This window comes from Gasterosteus aculeatus, chromosome 12 (genome assembly GCF_964276395.1).
Source record: "Gasterosteus aculeatus chromosome 12, fGasAcu3.hap1.1, whole genome shotgun sequence".
NCBI lineage: Eukaryota > Metazoa > Chordata > Actinopteri > Perciformes > Gasterosteidae > Gasterosteus > Gasterosteus aculeatus.
In genome coordinates this window covers 23,442,282-23,460,439 of record NC_135700.1, presented here as the reverse complement: position 1 = coordinate 23,460,439, position 18,158 = coordinate 23,442,282, and the positions used below count along the sequence as shown (strand labels likewise).

The following is an 18,158-nucleotide window of genomic DNA, read 5'->3' as shown; positions in this document are numbered from 1 at the left end:
ATCTTTGTGAGTCTTTATTTGAGCGTGATGACCGTAAATAAGCCCTGTAGCTCTTCCGTGTGGCAGAAGTATGTCATTACATCATAGTGACGTCATACACTTTACAGGTTTTTTTAATATCCCGTAAAATCAAAAGTATCTTTATCCGAACCGTACAGTCAAAGAGCAAAACTCGGCCCACAGTTGCACCACTATGAGCACAAAGTCAGCCTCACACTGTTTGTAAAACAATACACACAGTGGTTTGCAGCAGCGGAGTTCACCTGTTCAACCGGAGGGAGTGAAGGGAAGGAAGAGGGAGGATGAGAGGGAGGAGGAGGAGGAGGAGGCCAGATCCAGCTAGACGAAGAGACAATGCAAAGCATTTTCTTTACTCTATTTTCAGCTTTTTCGAGATCAATTTTATTTTCCTTATTTTTGCACCGGATAGAATGTTGTTTGATGCCTGCAAACTGGGATTTGTTTCTTGTTGTGAATCTCTGTGTTGACTAATTTCAGTGTATGGAGTTTTTACAAGAGTGTTTCATTTTGCAAATAATCTGAGGTGTTTTGCTAGTTGAGTTTGTGTGATGCTAATTGTGTGTACCATCAAAATCATGCTTGAGCAAGAAAAACTTCAAACCTTTTTAAAGTTTCTGTTCGTAAGTTTAGCCGGGTGTTATTTCACTGACTCACATGGTAAATGGTAAATGAACTGTACTTGTATAGCGCTTTTCTAGTCTTCTGACCACTCAAAGCGCTTTAACACTACATGACATCATTCACACCCTGACGACAGGAGAACCACACACAGTGACACCTGCACATCAGTCACTAACATCCACACACTGTAGTCGCAGCTACAGGAGCCATGTTGGGTTAAGTGTCTTGCCCAAGGACACAACGACATGCGGGTTAGCCGAGCCTGGGATCGAACCGACAACCCTCTGATTGGAGGACGACCTGCTCTCCACTGACCCCCAGAGTTTAAATGTTTTATATAAATGTTTAAACCAAACCACTGAAACAAAGAGACATGGAAGCCCTAATCCTAACTTTAAATGATGAATTAGTATCTGAGAATAATGAAAGATTGTCTCAACATTGAGGGCTGTGTTGTTGGGAGCCTTGTGCTCTTGCTGGGGTTTCCTTGGCAAAGTGGTCTCAGGCGAGGGGCCAGACCAAGAATGGTTAAAAAGACACTATGAGAAAGCGGAACAGGGAAGGAGCCACCCGGCCTGCAGGAAGCCCGGGGCCCCCATTTGGAGCCAGGCCCAGATGGAGGGCCCGGCAGCGAGCCTCTGGTGGGCTTGGAGCCCGGCCGGGGCACAGCACGTGGCGCCCCAAAACTCTACTCCCCAAGCGCTCACCACCTGTGGAGGAAGCCGACAGCGGGTGGTCGAGACGGAACAGACCTGGGCGGCAGATGCTGGCTCTGGGTTCCGCCTCTGGAACCACACTCCTGGATAGGGGATGGACTCTAGTCTGGAATCGACCTGGCTGTGAGGCGCCAGGCGGGTTTGGGGCTACCCACGAGTCCCCGGCTGAGTGCTGCTACATCGGCGTTCACCCCGGTGGACAAAAGTGGGCGACGGTGGAGATGACTGGATCTCCCTGATCTGAACCCGAGCGGCCGTTTGTTACTGGACCTCTGTGCCAGTCACGGCTTGTCCATAACAAACACCATGTTGGAACATGAGGATCTGCATAAGTGTACGTGGTGCCAGAACACCCGAGGCCAAAGATCGATGATCGGTTTTGTGATTGTATCGTCTGATCTGAGGCCGCATTGCACTCGCCTTTCCGCACCGTAAAGCTCAACCGGTCAGTCTTCGTTCCTACCCTCACCTCTGGTCATGAAGGATGGGTCACGACCCAAAGAACTAGGTCACGGGTACAATCGGCCAAAATGGGTTTCCTCAGGAGGGTGGATGGCGTCTCCCTTGCTTCTGCAACTGCGTCTGTAGCTTTTCACGTTGTATCGATGCACTGGTTTTCAATTCATGGCTCTAAAAGGGTTACGGGTGTCGCAGAGCAATTCCGTATTCCGACAAAAGCTCTCTCTCAAAAATATTCCTTTTTAAAAGGGCGGCATTTCCCTTTGGAAAGGATGTAGTAGGGAGCCAGCTTATAGAATCTATATGACGCCTTAGTTTTAGTTATGGATGAAAAACACACTGGGGTCGGCTCTGTCTGCTTCTCTGCGCTCGGGGCCACATTAAGCCTCTAAAGGGCCCACGGGGCCCCTTTGTAGTCCTCTTTCACTTTTACGTCACATTTTCCAAACGGCCTCAGAAAACTCCAGAGAAAAAAGGCTTATTGCAACGAGCTGCTGGAGGTCTGGGGTTCAAAGGTCACATCGCTGAGTTTAGTCCCGAATGAGAGTTTTTTAAAGGGACCCTGGCGGTGGAGACACAATCAACTTAAATGTTGTAACTGATTATAAATGCATCGTTACTAGCGTGTAGAAATACATCATGGGTGCTTGTGAAGAACACACACACACACACAGACACACTACGGTGTCACGTAGAGATTTATTTAGCTCTGATTTTAGCTTTTAAATGCCTCTCATTGTCTAGTTTCATAGTTTATAAACTGGTTTAGTTTCCAGGTGACACATTTATCAAAGTGATCTCTTTGTGTGATGAGACATGAACACTGATGCTTGTCACATGTTAGAACACACGTGTGCACATGTGAGGTAAAAGTCTGGTTTTGGTGATTAAAGGTCACGAGTTGTCCTCTTGTCCTCATTCAGACAACTCTTAAAGTACTTTGTTAGAGTGGTACTACTATTAAATGTATCTGTGGAACACAAGTATGTGTTATTCATCAGAAAAACTCTTAATAACATAATATTATGAATTAAAAACCACAATAAGCACAATTATAATGAAAAAGTCATTACTAACAGAAATAAACAGAATACTAATGATTTAATTTTTTATTTAAAATGTTATTATATTCTTTTTTTATACAACATTTTGAAATTCCTTTAAGACAAAATCAAGTAAATCACAAAGGTCAAAATTAAGAAATATTCTGATAAACAGTATTGAGTGAAATCCTTTACATTTAAAAAGCTAAATACAAAATGTTCTTTTGAAAAAGGCAACATCCTTAATTAAAACAAATTGTATACTAAAGTAAGGTCATGAAGAAAAATAAACAAAAACATAATGAAATAAATTTCCTTATTTACAAAATAATCAAATTGCTCAGGTTTTAAGTGTAACCCTGTAATTAGAAAGAAAGTTTTAAAAAAGTACATTCATGAATAATAACAAAGAGTAACAGTGGCAGTGGATTCCTTCACTTGAGAGCCCTGTGTCATGTTTATATTGATATGTACTCTGCTAAACCTGATCTCAGGTGTAGTTTATTAGACTCTGTACCTGTGAAGTGTTTTAAAGCAGGAACCAATGGGCTTTGAGCTGAGAGCCACAGACAGGAAGTCAGAAGAACACATTGTTGAGAGGAAGAAACACTGATAAAGTCACGTCATATTCCAGCCTTCCCGTTGAAAGCAAACATGCGTGTGAATGTGAGCCGGTGCTGGTTGTGTGATACAAATCCATCCGGATGTGAGGTGAGCTCCTTGGAGGAGCTACCCTGCTCCCTGAGCTCCTTCTTCTTCAGCTGCAGGAACACCCAGGTGACGATGATCCAGCTCAAAGTCCTCCTGTCTGTCCAGCTTCCGCCCCCTGGTGGTCTGGAGAGACACGACAGCACCTGCCTTCAGTTGACTGGTCACAGAGCGAGAGCTTCGCGTGGTCCGTCAGACGTGTGTCCGTACCTTACAGTAGAAGTAGAGGGCAACGTTCACCCACAGCAGCATCAGAGGCAGGAGGACCGCTTTGATGATGAGAGGTGTTGGATCTGCTCACACACATGGAGAGTGATCACATGACATCATGAGTCCAACAGCTCCCACGGAACCAAACACTGCAATCACTGTTATATCCGTGTTGGCTTCATATTCGCAGTTTGAACTGTTAATCTGCTTTATGGTCTATTAGAGGCCTGTCAATCAGCGTGTAGCCCCGCCCATAAGCATCCCCTGCTTTATGGTCTGTTTGCCTCTACATGGACCATGATTTACTAAATGAACATCACGCTGTGTTTAAGACTTAAAACTAGAGATTGAGACCATGAAGTCGCGTTAGCTTCAGTTCTCAGAGGACCAGAGTTACCATGGTAACCAAACATGTCCTCAAACAGTCAGCTTACCTTCGACGGAGAGACGCAGCAGACGGCTCTCAGAGGAGAAGTCATGAGAAAAAACATAGAGGTGATAAACACATCTGTAGCTTCCGTGGTGGGCGGGCTCTGCAGCAGGAAACAGGAAGTTGGCAGAGTGATTGACAGCTGGCTTGGTGTAGTTGTGCGCTGAGTTCAAGGAGAGGGAGGTGAGCTGGAAGGAGCCTCCTGGGTACTGTGGCTGGATGGAGCAGCAGACGGTGAAGGTGGAGCCCCTGAGCACCTGAGCCCCCTGCTGCTGGGCCTCGGAGACCCCGTACATGGAGGAGGACACAGAGATGATTGGCTGAAACAGCAGCTCTGTAACAAAGAGATGATAACAGTTTACCCTTCATTAAAGGAGATGTCACAGACAGATAGACAGTACATTGATGATGTCTCTGATGAACTTACTTGAGCAGGTGAGATCCATGATGGAGGAAGAGGATCTTGGCAGTAAACAGTCCCTCACAGCAGATCCAGACTGAACACAGTCAGAGGGAATCCACCACACAGATCTCTCTGAGGACTCCTCTCTGTCTCTGATAGAAACAGCAGAGCCACAGTCCAGATCTCTACAGGCAACATCTGCTACCTTCAGGTTCCATCTGTAGTAATCTACTGGTCTCCATTCTCCTTGATATTCCACCTCCAGTGTTCCTTCACAGCGACTGGCTCCTCCCACCAACCTCACAGGTTCTGAACAGAAACAAGAGAGTCATCAGTAGAAGAACAAAGTGAGTTTCAGTAGAACAGAAATGAACCAGATCAAAGCTGAAGCTCCTCATCTACCTGAGCAGGTGAGTCCTACAGCTTTACCAGGTGAGCAGGTGTTTCTCTCTGAGCCTGAGCTTCTACAGTACAGGAGGGAAGACTCATGGCCTCCACACTGGAACTCTTTGGGCCACATTGGAGCCTCCACTTCTCCATAGAGCGCCCCCTGGAGGACTGAAAGAGCCCCACAGCCAAGCTCCCTGCAGACCACCTCTGCATCCTGCTGGTCAAAGTCCTCTTCACACACTGAGGACCACTGGTTAGACTGGTTAGACTGGTTAGACCTCACCTCCAGTCTGCCTGAGCACAGACTAGACCCGTTAACCAGCCTGATGGAGTCTGGAGAGACAAACAGTTTTGTCCAGGGTGAGAGGCTACAATGGAGAATGGACTCAACAATGGACGTGTAGAAGTGCACCATCATTTGTATGATGATTGTTACGACCCCGCCCTTCATCTGCTCGCCTGCTGGTGGCGGTGTCTTCTAGGGAGAGCGTGGGAGATTGCACACCCCTGTTCCCTCATTGCCTCTTAATTGTGGAGAGGAATTAAACCCTGGATCTCCCCTCTCCACGGCCCTTCCTCCAGGGGAGCGACTGCCTCTGGAGAAGTCACTTTGGCCTACCTTTTTTTAGTTACCCAACTCATACCAATCTTTTCTCTCCCCATCTGGATTATGATTTTCCCCTTTGTTTTGAACCTAGACTTTGTTTTGTTAAGTTACCGTTATTCTGAACGAATAATTAAACTCTTGCAAGTAATTTCATTGTACTTTTTTTCTTTATGTACGGTCGAAACGAGCTGGCCGTAACATGATATATACTGTATATATATATATATATATATATATATATATAAATATATAAATATTGAACCTATTTTAGAACACTATTCTATTTTTTACAACATGACATAATTATTCATAGTATGTATGCAGTGTCATAACTACATCTCTGACGTTTATAACAAACCAAACTGTTTAAAAATCGGTTGGAAATTGAGCAAGTTATTATTATTCAAAGTACATGTACCACTAACAACACAAAGTAATGGGTGAGCGAGCTGCCTGAACCAAGATGGCCGCCATGTGCGGACGTTCTGTACGCCACCGTGAGACGTCTGTCTTTAAATACGTCTACGGTGGAGGCCGGTTAACGGAATGGAAGGAAATCAAAGTTCAGCCACAGCTCAACAACTCACCTTTACTGGACTTCTGACTGAGAGGAAGTCACACTAAACTCTCGTCAGTGATGTGTAATAACGCCTGGACGAACAACGTCCCAAGCAAACAAGTGGGAGAGATAAATGACAGACATTTGTTTTTTGTTTGTAAATGATTTTGTGTTTTAGAAAAAAAAGTCTTATCTGCACTTTGTTGGGAAGCTTTTATTTCTGATTATGTATATATCATAAACTGGTAAGATCTACCGTCAGATCAAATTAAGCATTTGTTGCTTTGTAATTTACTTGATTTAATGTATGTTACTTGTGAATCTGTCTTACATTGCATTTTTACCTCCACTCTGTGTAACGTCTACTGCACTTAATGGAAAATAAAACATTAAAAAAGAGTATCGGAGCAATTTTTTAATTTCCAATCTGATGAATATTAACCCCACAGCATCATTTTAAGAAAGTTCCCATGCTTCAAATCCACCAAAATCTGAATTTGTGAATTCTTCATTGGATTATCAAATAAAATAGTAATGGAATAGAAGGGTTTATATCTTTAACAATTGAAATGTGCTCATAGTTATGGCTCACAGGTACAAATAACACTGATGGTTTGAATGTTTGTTATAGAGAATATGTAAGTAACTCGTGATGTAAGTCATATTAAGTATGTGGGAGGATCATTATACCTGTAACAGAGCCTCCTCAGAGACGTGACAGACAGATTCACAGTGTGTAGTGAGGGAGGGACTGGACCGACACACAGGAAGTACATGACACATGGATGATGTTACTGATGGACTTACCTGAGCAGGTGAGATCCAGGATGGAGGAAGAGGATCTTGGCAGTAAACAGTCCCTCAGCGCAGATCCAGACTGAACACAGTCAGAGGGAATCCGCCACACAAAGCTCTCTGAGGACTCCTCTCTGTCTCTGATAGAAACAGCGGAGCCACAGTCCAGATCTCTACAGGCAACATCTGCTACCTTCAGGTTCCACCTGTAGTAATCTACTGGTCTCCATTCTCCTTGATATTTCACCTCCAGTGTTCCTTCACAGCGACTGGCTCCTCCCACCAACCTCACAGGTTCTGAACAGAAACAAGAGAGTCGTCAGTAGAAGAACAAAGTGAGTTTCAGTAGAACAGAAATGAACCAGATCAAAGCTGCAGCTCCTCATCTACCTGAGCAGGTGAGTCCTACAGCTTTACCAGGTGAGCAGGTGTTTCTCTCTGAGCCTGAGCTTCTACAGTACAGGAGGGAAGACTCATGGCCTCCACACTGGAACTCTTTGGTCCACATTGGAGCCTCCACTTCTCCATAGAGCGCCCCCTGGAGGACTGAAAGAGCCCCACAGCCAAGCTCGCTACAGACCACCTCTGCATCCTGCTGGTCAAAGTCCTCTTCACACACTGAGGACCACTGGTTTGACTGGTTTGACTGGTTAGACCTCACCTCCAGTCTGCCTGAGCAGTGAGTAGACCCATTCACCAGCCTGATGTAGTCTGGAGAGAAGATAGAAGATGAGAGAGAGATTAAAGACATCAGACACTAAATAAAGAGAGGGCGTGTCCATGAAGATAGAGAGCTCTGATTGGTCCAGAGGTAGGATCCACACTAAATGTTTGCATACGTTCAAAGGAGGAAATCCACATGTACATTTAGACTCATAAAGCTTGTGTTCTGCTGCCAGTTAGCTTTTTCCTTCCATCCATCCATTTTCAACCGCTTATCCGGGGTCGGGTTGCGGGAGCAACAGCTCCAGCAGGGGACCCCAAACTTCCCTTTCCCGGGCCACATGTACCAGCTCTGACTGGGGGATCCCAAGGCGTCCCAGGCCAGTGCAGAAATATGATCTCTCCACCTGGTCCTGGGTCTTCCCCGGGGCCTCTTCCCAGCTGGCCGTGCCTGGAACACCTCCCTAGGGAGGCGCCCAGGGGGCGTCCTCACCAGTTGCCCAAACCACACCTCAACTGGCTCCTTTCGACGCAAAGGAGCAGCGGCTCTACTCCGAGCTCCTCGCGAATGGCTGAGCTTCTCACCCTATCCCTAAGGGAGACGCCAGCCACTCTCCTGAGGAAACCCATTTCGGCCGCTTGTACCCGTGACCTAGTTCTTTCGGTCATGACCCATCCTTCATGACCATAGGTGAGGGTAGGAACGACGGTTGACCGGTAGATCGAGAGCTTTGCCTTCCGGCTCAGCTCTCTTTTCGTCACAATGGTGCGGTAAAGCAAGTGCAATACCGGCCCCGCTGCTCCGATTCTCCACCCAAACTCACACTCCATCTTCCCCTCACTCGTGAACAAGACCCCGAGGTACTTGAACTCCTTCACTTGGGGTAAGGACACATTCCCTACCTGGAGTAGGCCATCCATCGGTTTCCTGCTGAGAACCATGGCCTCAGATTTAGAGGTGCTAATCCTCATCCCGACCGCTTCACACTCGACTGCGAGACGCTCCAGTGAGAGTTGGAGGTCACAGACGGAAGATGCCATCAGGACCACAACATCTGCAGAAAAAGCAGCGATGAGATCCGCAGCCCCCCGAACTGTAGACCCGACTACGCCTCGATATCCTGTCCATGAAAACCACAAACTAGATTGGTGACAAGGCGCAGCCCTGGCCAACCCCCACCGGAAACGCCTTTGACTTACTGCCGAGCACCCGAACACAGCTCTCGCTTTGGGCGTACAAGGATTGGATGGCCCCAAGCAAGGACCCCCTCACCCCGTACTCCCGCAGCACCTCCCACAGTTTCTCTCGGGGGACCCGGTCATACGCCTTCTCCAAGTCCACAAAACACATGTAGACTGGATGAGCATACTCCCAAGCCCCCTCTATGATCCTGGAAAGAGTGAAGAGCTGGTCCGTTGTTCCACGACCAGGACGAAAACCACATTGTTCCAGTGGTACCTTTAGATGTCCCTTCAGAGGTGTAATGGCAAAATATATTATAACATAGTCGTATGCTGAAAGAGTGATTAGGATTAGGCGCCACTGCGGGCCACCGTCCACTGGGGATGACCTTCGTGCGTGTATAACACGGAGACGCCATCTTCACAATGCCATCTGAAATTGTGATTGAATCTGAAGCTGGCTGGTGAATGAGATTTTAGAGGAAGTTGGCTCATGTATGACATTAAAGGGCCTTAAGTCTTTAATGCTAAATAAGAATTTCCTGATATTTTCTGGTCTGTGTAAATTAATTCTTTATAAATGTATTTGAATAAGTAATTACACAATTCACTGTTTTTTTTAATGTATTATCACATTTATATATGATTTACAGACTTATTGAATGAGTTTGACACATGTTCTTATTTTGAAATCAGTTCTTACACGCCACTACCGTAATCTACTGTAATCTACAGTTGATATCTCATTGTTTTGAGAAGATATACAGCATGAACATCTCACCCTGTAGACATCCACATGATCATTTTTAACCGCAGTCATAGCGCCACCTGGTGGCAACAAGAAGTTGAATGTTTCTTACTTTACCCTGCTCCTCACAGGTTGATCTGATCCCTCTGATATGTGAATGTTATCAGAGTCCGATAATCGGTGGCGAGAGGGAGCATCGGCAAAGTTGATCCTTTACCAAGAACAACTAAACCGTTGTAACTCTACTCCACATCATCAGATTCTTTCTGATTTACACATGTGTGATGAGACTCTGGGCCTGAAGAGATGTAAAGTGGAATCAAAGTCACGGCGCCACCTACTGGCAACACAAAGTCAAATTTTCTAGTATCCAGTAAACACAAAGGTACTCAACATGGTCAACTTGTACCTAAGCGTGTGCCACGTTTAGTTACAAGTCAAAGGTGTAGTTATCGGATATAATTTTAATGATGAAAATATTAATTTAAGCAGCTCCAGTGCTACGTTTGACCTTAGTAGGAATATGTAACCCAGGTAACCTGAGAAAAAAGTGGCAACAGGAAGTTACACGTTTTTTATTTAATACCCTGCTCCTCGCAAGTTAATCAAATCCCTCTCAAATGTTAAAAGACCCAAGACCTTAATAAAGATGAAGCTTGCAAAGCGGCATTCCTGGCGTCGCTCCACGCGGTTAACGGCGACTCTTTTTCGACAGTCGCAGGAGTTCTTGGCTGCGTTTCTAGCCGTCCGGCCGGTGCCCCGGCATGCAGAGTAGCGCCTGTCGCTGCTTGCAACTTTAATTTATTTTACTCCATCTTTTTATTGATGGATGAGGAGGCTCCGCCCTTAAATCCCCGCCCCTCAACACGAATAATGGATCACAAGCTGGAACCACATTGATTCATATCTTCATATTTATTTCCATAACAAATGAATGAATGAGTGAGTGAGTGAGTGAGTGAGTGAATGAGTGGGTGAGTGAATGAGTGAGTGAGTGAATGAGTGAGTGAGTGAGTGAATAAGTGAGTGAGTCAATGAGTGAGTGAATAAGTGAGTGAGTGAATAAGTGAGTGGGTCAATAAGTGGGTGTGAGGTGGGTGGGTGAATGAGTGGGTGAGTGAATAAGTGAGTGAGTCAATGAGTGAGTGAATAAGTGAGTGAGTGAATAAGTGAGTGGGTCAATAAGTGGGTGTGAGGTGGGTGGGTGAATGAGTGGGTGAGTGAGTGAATCAGTGAGTGAGTCAATGAGTGAGTGAGTGGGTGAGTGAGGTCAGACCTTTGATCTGCGTGTCCAGCTGCTCCACCCGCTCACACACCGTCTTGCTGAGCCTCTCCACGATGTCGCTCAACGCGCTGAAGTCGGCCACGTTGTACACGTGAGTTTCCTCGGGGGGAGACGCGATGGCCTTCAGCTCGCTTAAAGCGGCGTCTCTCACACCTGGGGAGGATGTTTTTGATGAAGTCAATCAGGGGGAAAAATGACTCAAACTATACTATAATCTCCTAACAGATGTATTAATATTTCCGTGCCTGGTCTTTGGACAATTTCAGCATCAACAAAGTCCCAATCTAACAAACATTCACGGCTTCCTGTGAACTTTCTTCATTTTATTGGGGAGGCTCGGGGCGTACCGATGGCGAACAGTTCGATCCCGGCCTCCCTGAGGCTGCGCGCGGGAGAGATGACGTCATCCTCGGACTTCCCGTCCGTGATGAGAATCACGATCTTGGGAACGCCGGGCCTGGAGCCGAACTTGGCTTTAAAGCTGGTGTCCAGGATGAAGGTGAGAGCCTGACCTGGAGACCACATAGAACTCATTTGAAGATATGGAAAAAACAAAGGCCGAGAAACAAGAGACTTTCCAGAAGAGAAGCTCATTTAAACGCTTTGTGATTCCTTTTTTACAGTTTTAAATGTGTTGTTGCTTTCCGCGGGGATAAAAAAGAGATAAAGCGATGCAGCAGCAGCAGGTAACTCAGCTCTGCAGACGCCTCAGGCCTCGCCAGCACTAAACTCACAGCAACAAGTTTATCTGTAAAGACATGTGACCCGACAATGTGGTTGAACATCCAGGGTTCTGTGAATTGATCCAAACATTGTGTAATTATTGTGTAACGTTTACATTGAAAATGGCAGTTGATTCAAATAAAAGGTTGATACATTTGCCATTAATTGTTGTTTGCTTGTTTATAATATCCATAATTCATTTAAACCTGATTTCCTTACAAGAAACAACAGGGATCTCAGAAACTTTGCCTGCACCGTCCAGTAAAGTTACTGAATCGATTTCAAGTCACCGAATCGAATTGAATCGTTCTAAATTAACCCACATCGTCCAAGAATCGAATCGGCAACCATGACTCGCGATTCGAATCGAATCGTTGTTAGAATGAATCGTCACACCCCCAGTTGAAACAGCATAAAAGGAACACATCAGCTGTATCACTTTTCGAGCCGCTCTACCTGTCTTCGTGCCCCCTCCTCTGTACAGCAGGTTCTTCATCGCCTCGATCACACCCTCTTTGGTGGTGTGAGCGTTGAGGTGCCACTCGATCCGGAAGTCTTGGGAGTACTGAACCAGGCCTGCGCGCACACACACACACACACACACACACACACACACACACACACACGCACGCGCACACACACACACACACACACACAAACACACACACACACACACACACACACACAATGAATAGTCGTTTGAGCACAAGTGACAGAATCCAGTCCTGACGCTACACAAGAGGCTTTAAACAGACAAAGCATCACTCTTTCTAGATGAAGCATCCTGAATCCTCACCGATCCTGGTCTTGTCGTACCCCACCGAGAAGGCCCTGACCAGGTTCTCCAGGAAGGTCCTCACGAGCTTGAAGTTGATGAACCCGATGCTATAGGAACCGTCCAGCAGGATGACGATGTCCGATATGACCGGACTCTTGCACAACTCGTCCTCTAGAGCTGAAGTATTCTCAGTGGTCCCCATAGATGTCCCCTCAGATGTCCCCCCAGTGGCACCTTTAGATGTCCCTTCAGAGGTGTAATGGTAAAATATATTATAACAACTTTGATCATTCATCAAGACTTTTATTTTATTAGATAAACCTAAGAACAAATCATTCTCTTCTTCCAAACTAGTCTTATTGAACTATTCCACGACAGTGGTCCCCTTAGCTGTCTCCTCAGTGGTACCAGGGGGGACTTCCTTGGACTGGATGCCATAGAGCTCAAGCTACACGAGTAGTTTGTAATTGTAATTGCACATCAGCTCAACGCGGCGTAATTAAACCCTGGAGGAGCTGCAGGTGCTTCCTGTTCTACAACATCAGGAGAACACGTTCTCTTCTCACTCAGAAGGCAGCGCAGGTACTGATTCAGGCTCTTGTCGTCTCCCTCCTGGACTACTGTAACTCTCTCCTGCAGGTCTCCTGCTACCACCATTCCACCTCTGCAGCTCATCCAGAATGCAGAAGCTCCACTGGTCTTTAACCTTCCTAAGTTCTCCCTCACTCCTCCACTCCTCCGCTCTCTTCACTGGACCCGGTGGCTCATCCAGTTCTAACCACTGGTGCTCACGTACCGTGCTGTGAATGGATGGGGTCCAGCTTCCATCCAGGACCTGGTCCAACCCGACATCCCAACCTCTGACCTCTCCGCTCTGCATGTGATAAACTGCTTGTTCCTCCTCACTGAGAGCAAAACACTCCACTAGATCTCCACTCTTTGCTGTCCTGCTCCTAAATGGTGGAAGGAGGTCTCTGAAGACACCAGGACCACAGAGAGCCTTCACATCTTCAGACTAAAGACTCTACCTCCACTAACACACTAACTGTAGCACTTAAATTGGACTTGTAACGCCACTTATCTATAGCAAGTTGTAAATTGGCTTATTTGAGGAAATTGCACTTTGTTTCTGGCTCTTCTGAGTTTGTATCCTTATGTAATGCTCTCACATCCACTAGGGAGGTGCTCTTACAGGCACTCTTTGTAATCATATGCAAGATATTCAGCTATGAATGTATAAGTGTGCAACAATCTATATACAACCTTTTTTACCTCCACCTGTATTTAAGCCTCAGTTCCCGTGTTGTCTGTGTTAGGTTATCTTTCGTCCCTCCCTGAGTTGCATGTTTTGTAGTCAGGTATTCCCAGTGTTGGTTTGTGGTTATGTTGTTTTTTACTTCATTGCCAGGCCCTTTTCCTTTTTTTTGTTTCTACAAGAGCGTGTGAAGTCCGCCTGTGCTGCCTTTTGTTTCGCATTACTTTATTCTGCAAGTAAAAGGTTCCAAACCTGGAATGAAGTTTGTCGTTGCCTTATTGCTCTGCACCTGAGTCGAAGTCCTGACCCCTCACAGTAACCCTTTCACATGGGAATTGGTGGAAAAATAGTAAAACTGGACTTTTCCACTTAGTTCGGATTGAGTCAGACGTTGAGAAGGGCACACCTTTATGTCCCAAGTAATAGATAGATAGATAGATACTTTATTGATCCCTCAAGAGGGAAATTTTGGTATCACAGCAGCATGTACAGGGAAGAAAATAGAATAAAAAGATACACATTATATACAATATAATAAGAGAAATATTAAATTATTAAATTAAATTAAATAAACTGAATTTTAATTTTGAATTTAATGAGATGCCTATGCCAAAGTCTGAAGGTGAGACAAATCAGAACCTCGGTCTATCACCCTCAGACCGATGGACTGGTAGAAAGATTCAACAAAAACTCTAAAGCACATGCTGCGTAAGGTGATCAAGGTTGATGGTAAGAACTGGGACCAACTGCTGCCTTGCATTGTGTTCTCTATCTTAGAAGTTCCCGAGGGCTCTACTGGATTCTCAGCTCCTGTACGGTCGGAGACCCTGCGGGTTGCTAGATGTGGCCAAGGAGGCCACATCTAGGTCTGGGAGCAGCAACCATCCACCCAGCGCAGCATCATAAAGCACGTGGAACAGATGCACCACCGGATGACCCAGGTCTGGCCCCACATGCAGGAGTCCCACAGTGCCTATAGTCCTTGTAGGAAAGCCGAATGGGAGCATTAGGTTCTGCAACGACTATAGAAAGCTAAATGCGATTTCCCTGTTTGACACCTACCCTATGCCCCGGGTAGATGAGCTAGTCGAGAGGCTAGGGCCGGCCCGGTTCATTTCCACACTGGACTTATCCAAAGGGTATTGGCAGGTACCGCTCATCCCCCAAGCCAAGTAGAAGACTGGCTTCTCAACGCCAGACGGCGCCTTCCACTATCGAGTCCGCCCATTTGGTCTTCATGGGGCCCCGGCAACGTTCCAGAGGCTTTTGTACAAAGTACTCCGACCACACCAAGGCTATGCGGCGGCATACCTGGACGATATTATTGTCCATAGCACGTCATGGGAAAAGAATCTGCAGCACCTGGCCGCCGTTCTTCAGGGCTTACAAGAGGCGGGGCTGACAGCTCGTCTTGGAGGAGGCGAATTACTTTGGGTACACCATCGGACGAGGAAATGTGAAACCCCAAGTAAAGAAGGTGGATGCCATAGCAACCTGGCCCCAACCCCAGACCAAACGTCAGGTGAGAACTTTTCTCAGGCTAGTGGGATATTACAGACAGTTCATTCCTAATTGTGCTTCTTTAGGCGGCCCCCGTGCATGAGCTGACAAGCAAAGGCGCATCCAACGGGGTAAAGTGGACTGAACGGACACAGCTGGCCTTCAATGCCTTGAAGAAAGCTCAGTCTTGTCCCAGGTACATAATGGAAGCGAATACCCCATAACCTTTGTCAGCCGCAAACTACTTCCCCATGAAAAGAATTACTCAACCGTGGAAAAGGAGTGTCTCGCCGTCAAATGGGCAATCGTAAAACTGAGGTACTAGTTGGGTCGAGAGTTCATATTGGTTACGGACCATGCCCCATTGAGATGGATGGCCGTCAACAAAGATGAGAACGCCGAATAACCCGTTGGTTTCTACATCTGCAGGACTTTAAGTTCACAGTGGAGCACAGAGCTGGCAGACTGCACGGGAACGCGGATGCCTTGTCGAGAAGGGACGACTGCCTGTGGACTGCCGCTCCCCACCGTGGTTCGGAGCTGGGGGGGGGGGGTATGTGATGGCCCAGCCGGTGAGCAGTGCCCCACGTGGCGAGAAACAGCCAGGAGAGGGCCACCAAGAGGCATGGTAGTGGAAGGGCGGTACTACCCCAGGTGTCACTGAGTTCCCCTCCCAGGTGTCGGTAATCACGCAGGCAATCAGGAGCCTGTTTTAAGCCTTCCTCCAAGGAGACACAGAGGAGAAAGCGAGCGAGACAGCAGGAACCCGAGGAGGATGACGTTCCTCAAACAAGACGGTTCTAACGAAATACATTCTCTCTTCTGCACCAGGAGGAATCTGGCGAAGCGTCCTGATGGTCCCTGGCCGCCCCAGTGAACAGCTTTTCAGTTATCGTTTTTCCTCTCCCTTTTCCCCTCCCCGGTTGACTTATTGATAATAAACCTTTGTTAACTTGTATGCATGTAACCCTTTCATATGTGTGTGTGTGTGTATGTGACACAGCAGCATATATGCAGGCGCGTGTGTTTCTCATGTACATGTAAGTGTTTCAGTTGAGTATGTATAATGTTTTATATATGCGCGTGCACAGGTTTACAGAGTATACATGTATGTGTAAGTGTCTCAGTCGTGTGTGAGAGCATGTCAATAGTGAACGTAAGAGTGTTTCATTAGTGTGCGCGAGAGTGTCTCAATAGTTAAGTCCTAAACGGCCCCTCACATTTTTAGCTTTAGGTCTCAGTCTGGATCCGGACCAAGAGGCCGCTGCTGTATGGAACTCTTAACTTAAATAGTCAAGCAATTAAATAGAAACATGTTCAAGCATTTTAAACAGGGAGCTGACCAGATGTAAGATTTTACAGAGAAATATTCAATATTCATTATTGTAAGAACCCAATATGGGTGTAAGGTCGGAACTGTGTTCACCTTCGTGTCCACTGGATGGCGGTCTACTAAGCACTGATTAGCTCGGGTATTTAGGTTGTGGATTCACTGTGTTTTTCAAGTCTTTGACCCCAGAAGGGTTTTTGACAACTAAACCGGATGTTCAAATCTACCACGAACTGTTGCATGTTACACTGAAATAAGAGTCTTTAGAGACTTTACACCCTGCCAGTGGACCCTATCTAATGTCTCACACACAACGATGCGAAACCAACAGCAACATGGAGAAGACTCATCAACGGAGCGTCACCCAGGTCATCTTAATAACTAAGCTGGTAGAGGTCATACAGTCCATAATTATGCACACGTGTAATGGTAAATGGACTGTACCTGTACAGCACATTTCTATGAGATCATTCACACACTGATGACAGGAGCTACACACACAGTGTCACCTGCCATCACTAACATTCACACACCGACTCACCGCTACACAAGACACTTGGGTTAAGTGTCTTGCCCAAGGACACATCAACATGCAGGTTAGCCGGGCCTGGAATCGAACCGCCAACCCTCTGGCTGAAGGACACCCTTCTCCCCACTCACCCACACACGTGTCCGTTTGTCTCACTTAAACGTCCATCAGAAATACCTGAATGAAGCTCATCGAGTCCTACCTGAGCTCCATAGCAACAGCAGCAGCATCAACAGGTGCTCCATGACGACCAGGTAGACGTCTGTCGCTCTGCGTCCGTCTCTCTGCGTCTCTGACGCTCTTGTCTCATGTCCCCAGTGTATTTCCTCGTACCAGAAGAGGAGGAGCTTTACTGATACTGGTCTTTGTTTTTAGATCTTTTTCACGTCTCTTAACTGTGTTTGAGTCAGACTGATTATTTCAGTCAGCGTCCTCTTAAACGATCAGTTACAGCTACTTACTAACTAGTGTCTCTCAAAGAGACTTCATTATATAGTGAAAGTCTGTTCCTTTGACTGGTGAAATATTATGCTGAAGGTTGGAGATGTTGAGTTCAGATTAGACTCAAACCCCCAAAAAGAAATGTATTCCATAGGAAATAATAAAATACTCCGATAGCTTCTGCTGCAGGGAAATGAAAAGCAGAAAGAAAATGAGTCAGAGAGAAACTTTAAGGGTAAAACATATTCAGATGAGCTGCCAGGAGTTGAGTTTAAACCCAATGCAGTGGTGTCCTGATGTAAGGTCTCCATAGACTGAAGAGCAGGACAGCGGGGGTCTTCATTCACCACGCTACAGTACAGAGGGACTGGAACAGGTCCTGAAGTGACAGCGGGGGTCTGTGCTGGGCTCATGTTAGACAACACAGAACACACTAGTCGGCGTCACCGCGCCTCAGAAGAACTAAACTAAACCAGTTACATGCAGGACTTACAGAGCTTCACTGACCACATTGAGTTGAGGTCCATGTGAGAGGTGGAGGTGGACCACGGCCTCACTAGCTGCAGGGATGGAGAGGAGAGGCCCTGGAGGCCCTGGAGGATTTCTTTTCAATTAATTGCAAAGTTCAATAATGAATATTGCTCACTTTTATTTATGCAACACTTTAAACCCTTAATGTGCTTTTCAACAGCAAAACACAGTAACAGCTAAAATGGTTCTTCTTCATTTAACATGAATCGAATTAAATATAAAACCTAAACT

At 46.3% G+C, this 18,158-nt stretch overlaps 1 protein-coding gene across 3 annotated transcripts; it reads right to left on the bottom strand.

Annotated features, from left to right (window-relative positions):
• Window positions 1-2,911: 2,911 nt before the first annotated feature.
• On the bottom strand, window positions 2,912-17,302 carry LOC120813406 (scavenger receptor cysteine-rich type 1 protein M130). Of its 3 annotated transcripts, XM_078085613.1 has the most exons (12): window positions 17,158-17,302; window positions 12,360-12,587; window positions 12,020-12,139; window positions 11,188-11,352; window positions 10,832-10,993; window positions 7,353-7,673; window positions 6,975-7,259; window positions 5,014-5,334; window positions 4,636-4,920; window positions 4,213-4,542; window positions 3,779-3,861; window positions 2,912-3,694 (listed from the first exon to the last, which is right to left on the bottom strand). In XM_078085613.1, the coding sequence occupies exons 1-12, from the start codon at window positions 17,198-17,200 to the stop codon at window positions 3,590-3,592; spliced, it is 2,448 nt and encodes an 815-aa protein (XP_077941739.1). In that variant the 5' UTR covers window positions 17,201-17,302; the 3' UTR covers window positions 2,912-3,589. The 3 variants fall into 3 exon arrangements, with proteins under 3 accessions (XP_077941739.1, XP_040025285.2, XP_077941740.1); XM_040169351.2 differs by lacking the exon at window positions 17,158-17,302 and having other exon boundaries at window positions 12,360-12,761; XM_078085614.1 differs by lacking the exon at window positions 17,158-17,302 and having other exon boundaries at window positions 3,784-3,861; window positions 12,360-12,761.
• Between the last annotated feature and the right edge of the window lie 856 nt (window positions 17,303-18,158).

Bases quoted from the DNA above. Each gene is read 5' to 3' on its own strand.
- LOC120813406 (XM_040169351.2), bottom strand. From the start codon at position 12,636: ATGAATGATCAAAGTTGTTATAATATATTTTACCATTACACCTCTGAA. The intron at 10,994-11,187 runs GTACGCCCCGAG...CATCCTCCCCAG, and splicing joins GATCGAACTGTTCGCCATCG to GTGTGAGAGACGCCGCTTTA. The intron at 4,921-5,013 runs GTAGATGAGGAG...GTTTCTGTTCAG, and splicing joins TGTAGGACTCACCTGCTCAG to AACCTGTGAGGTTGGTGGGA.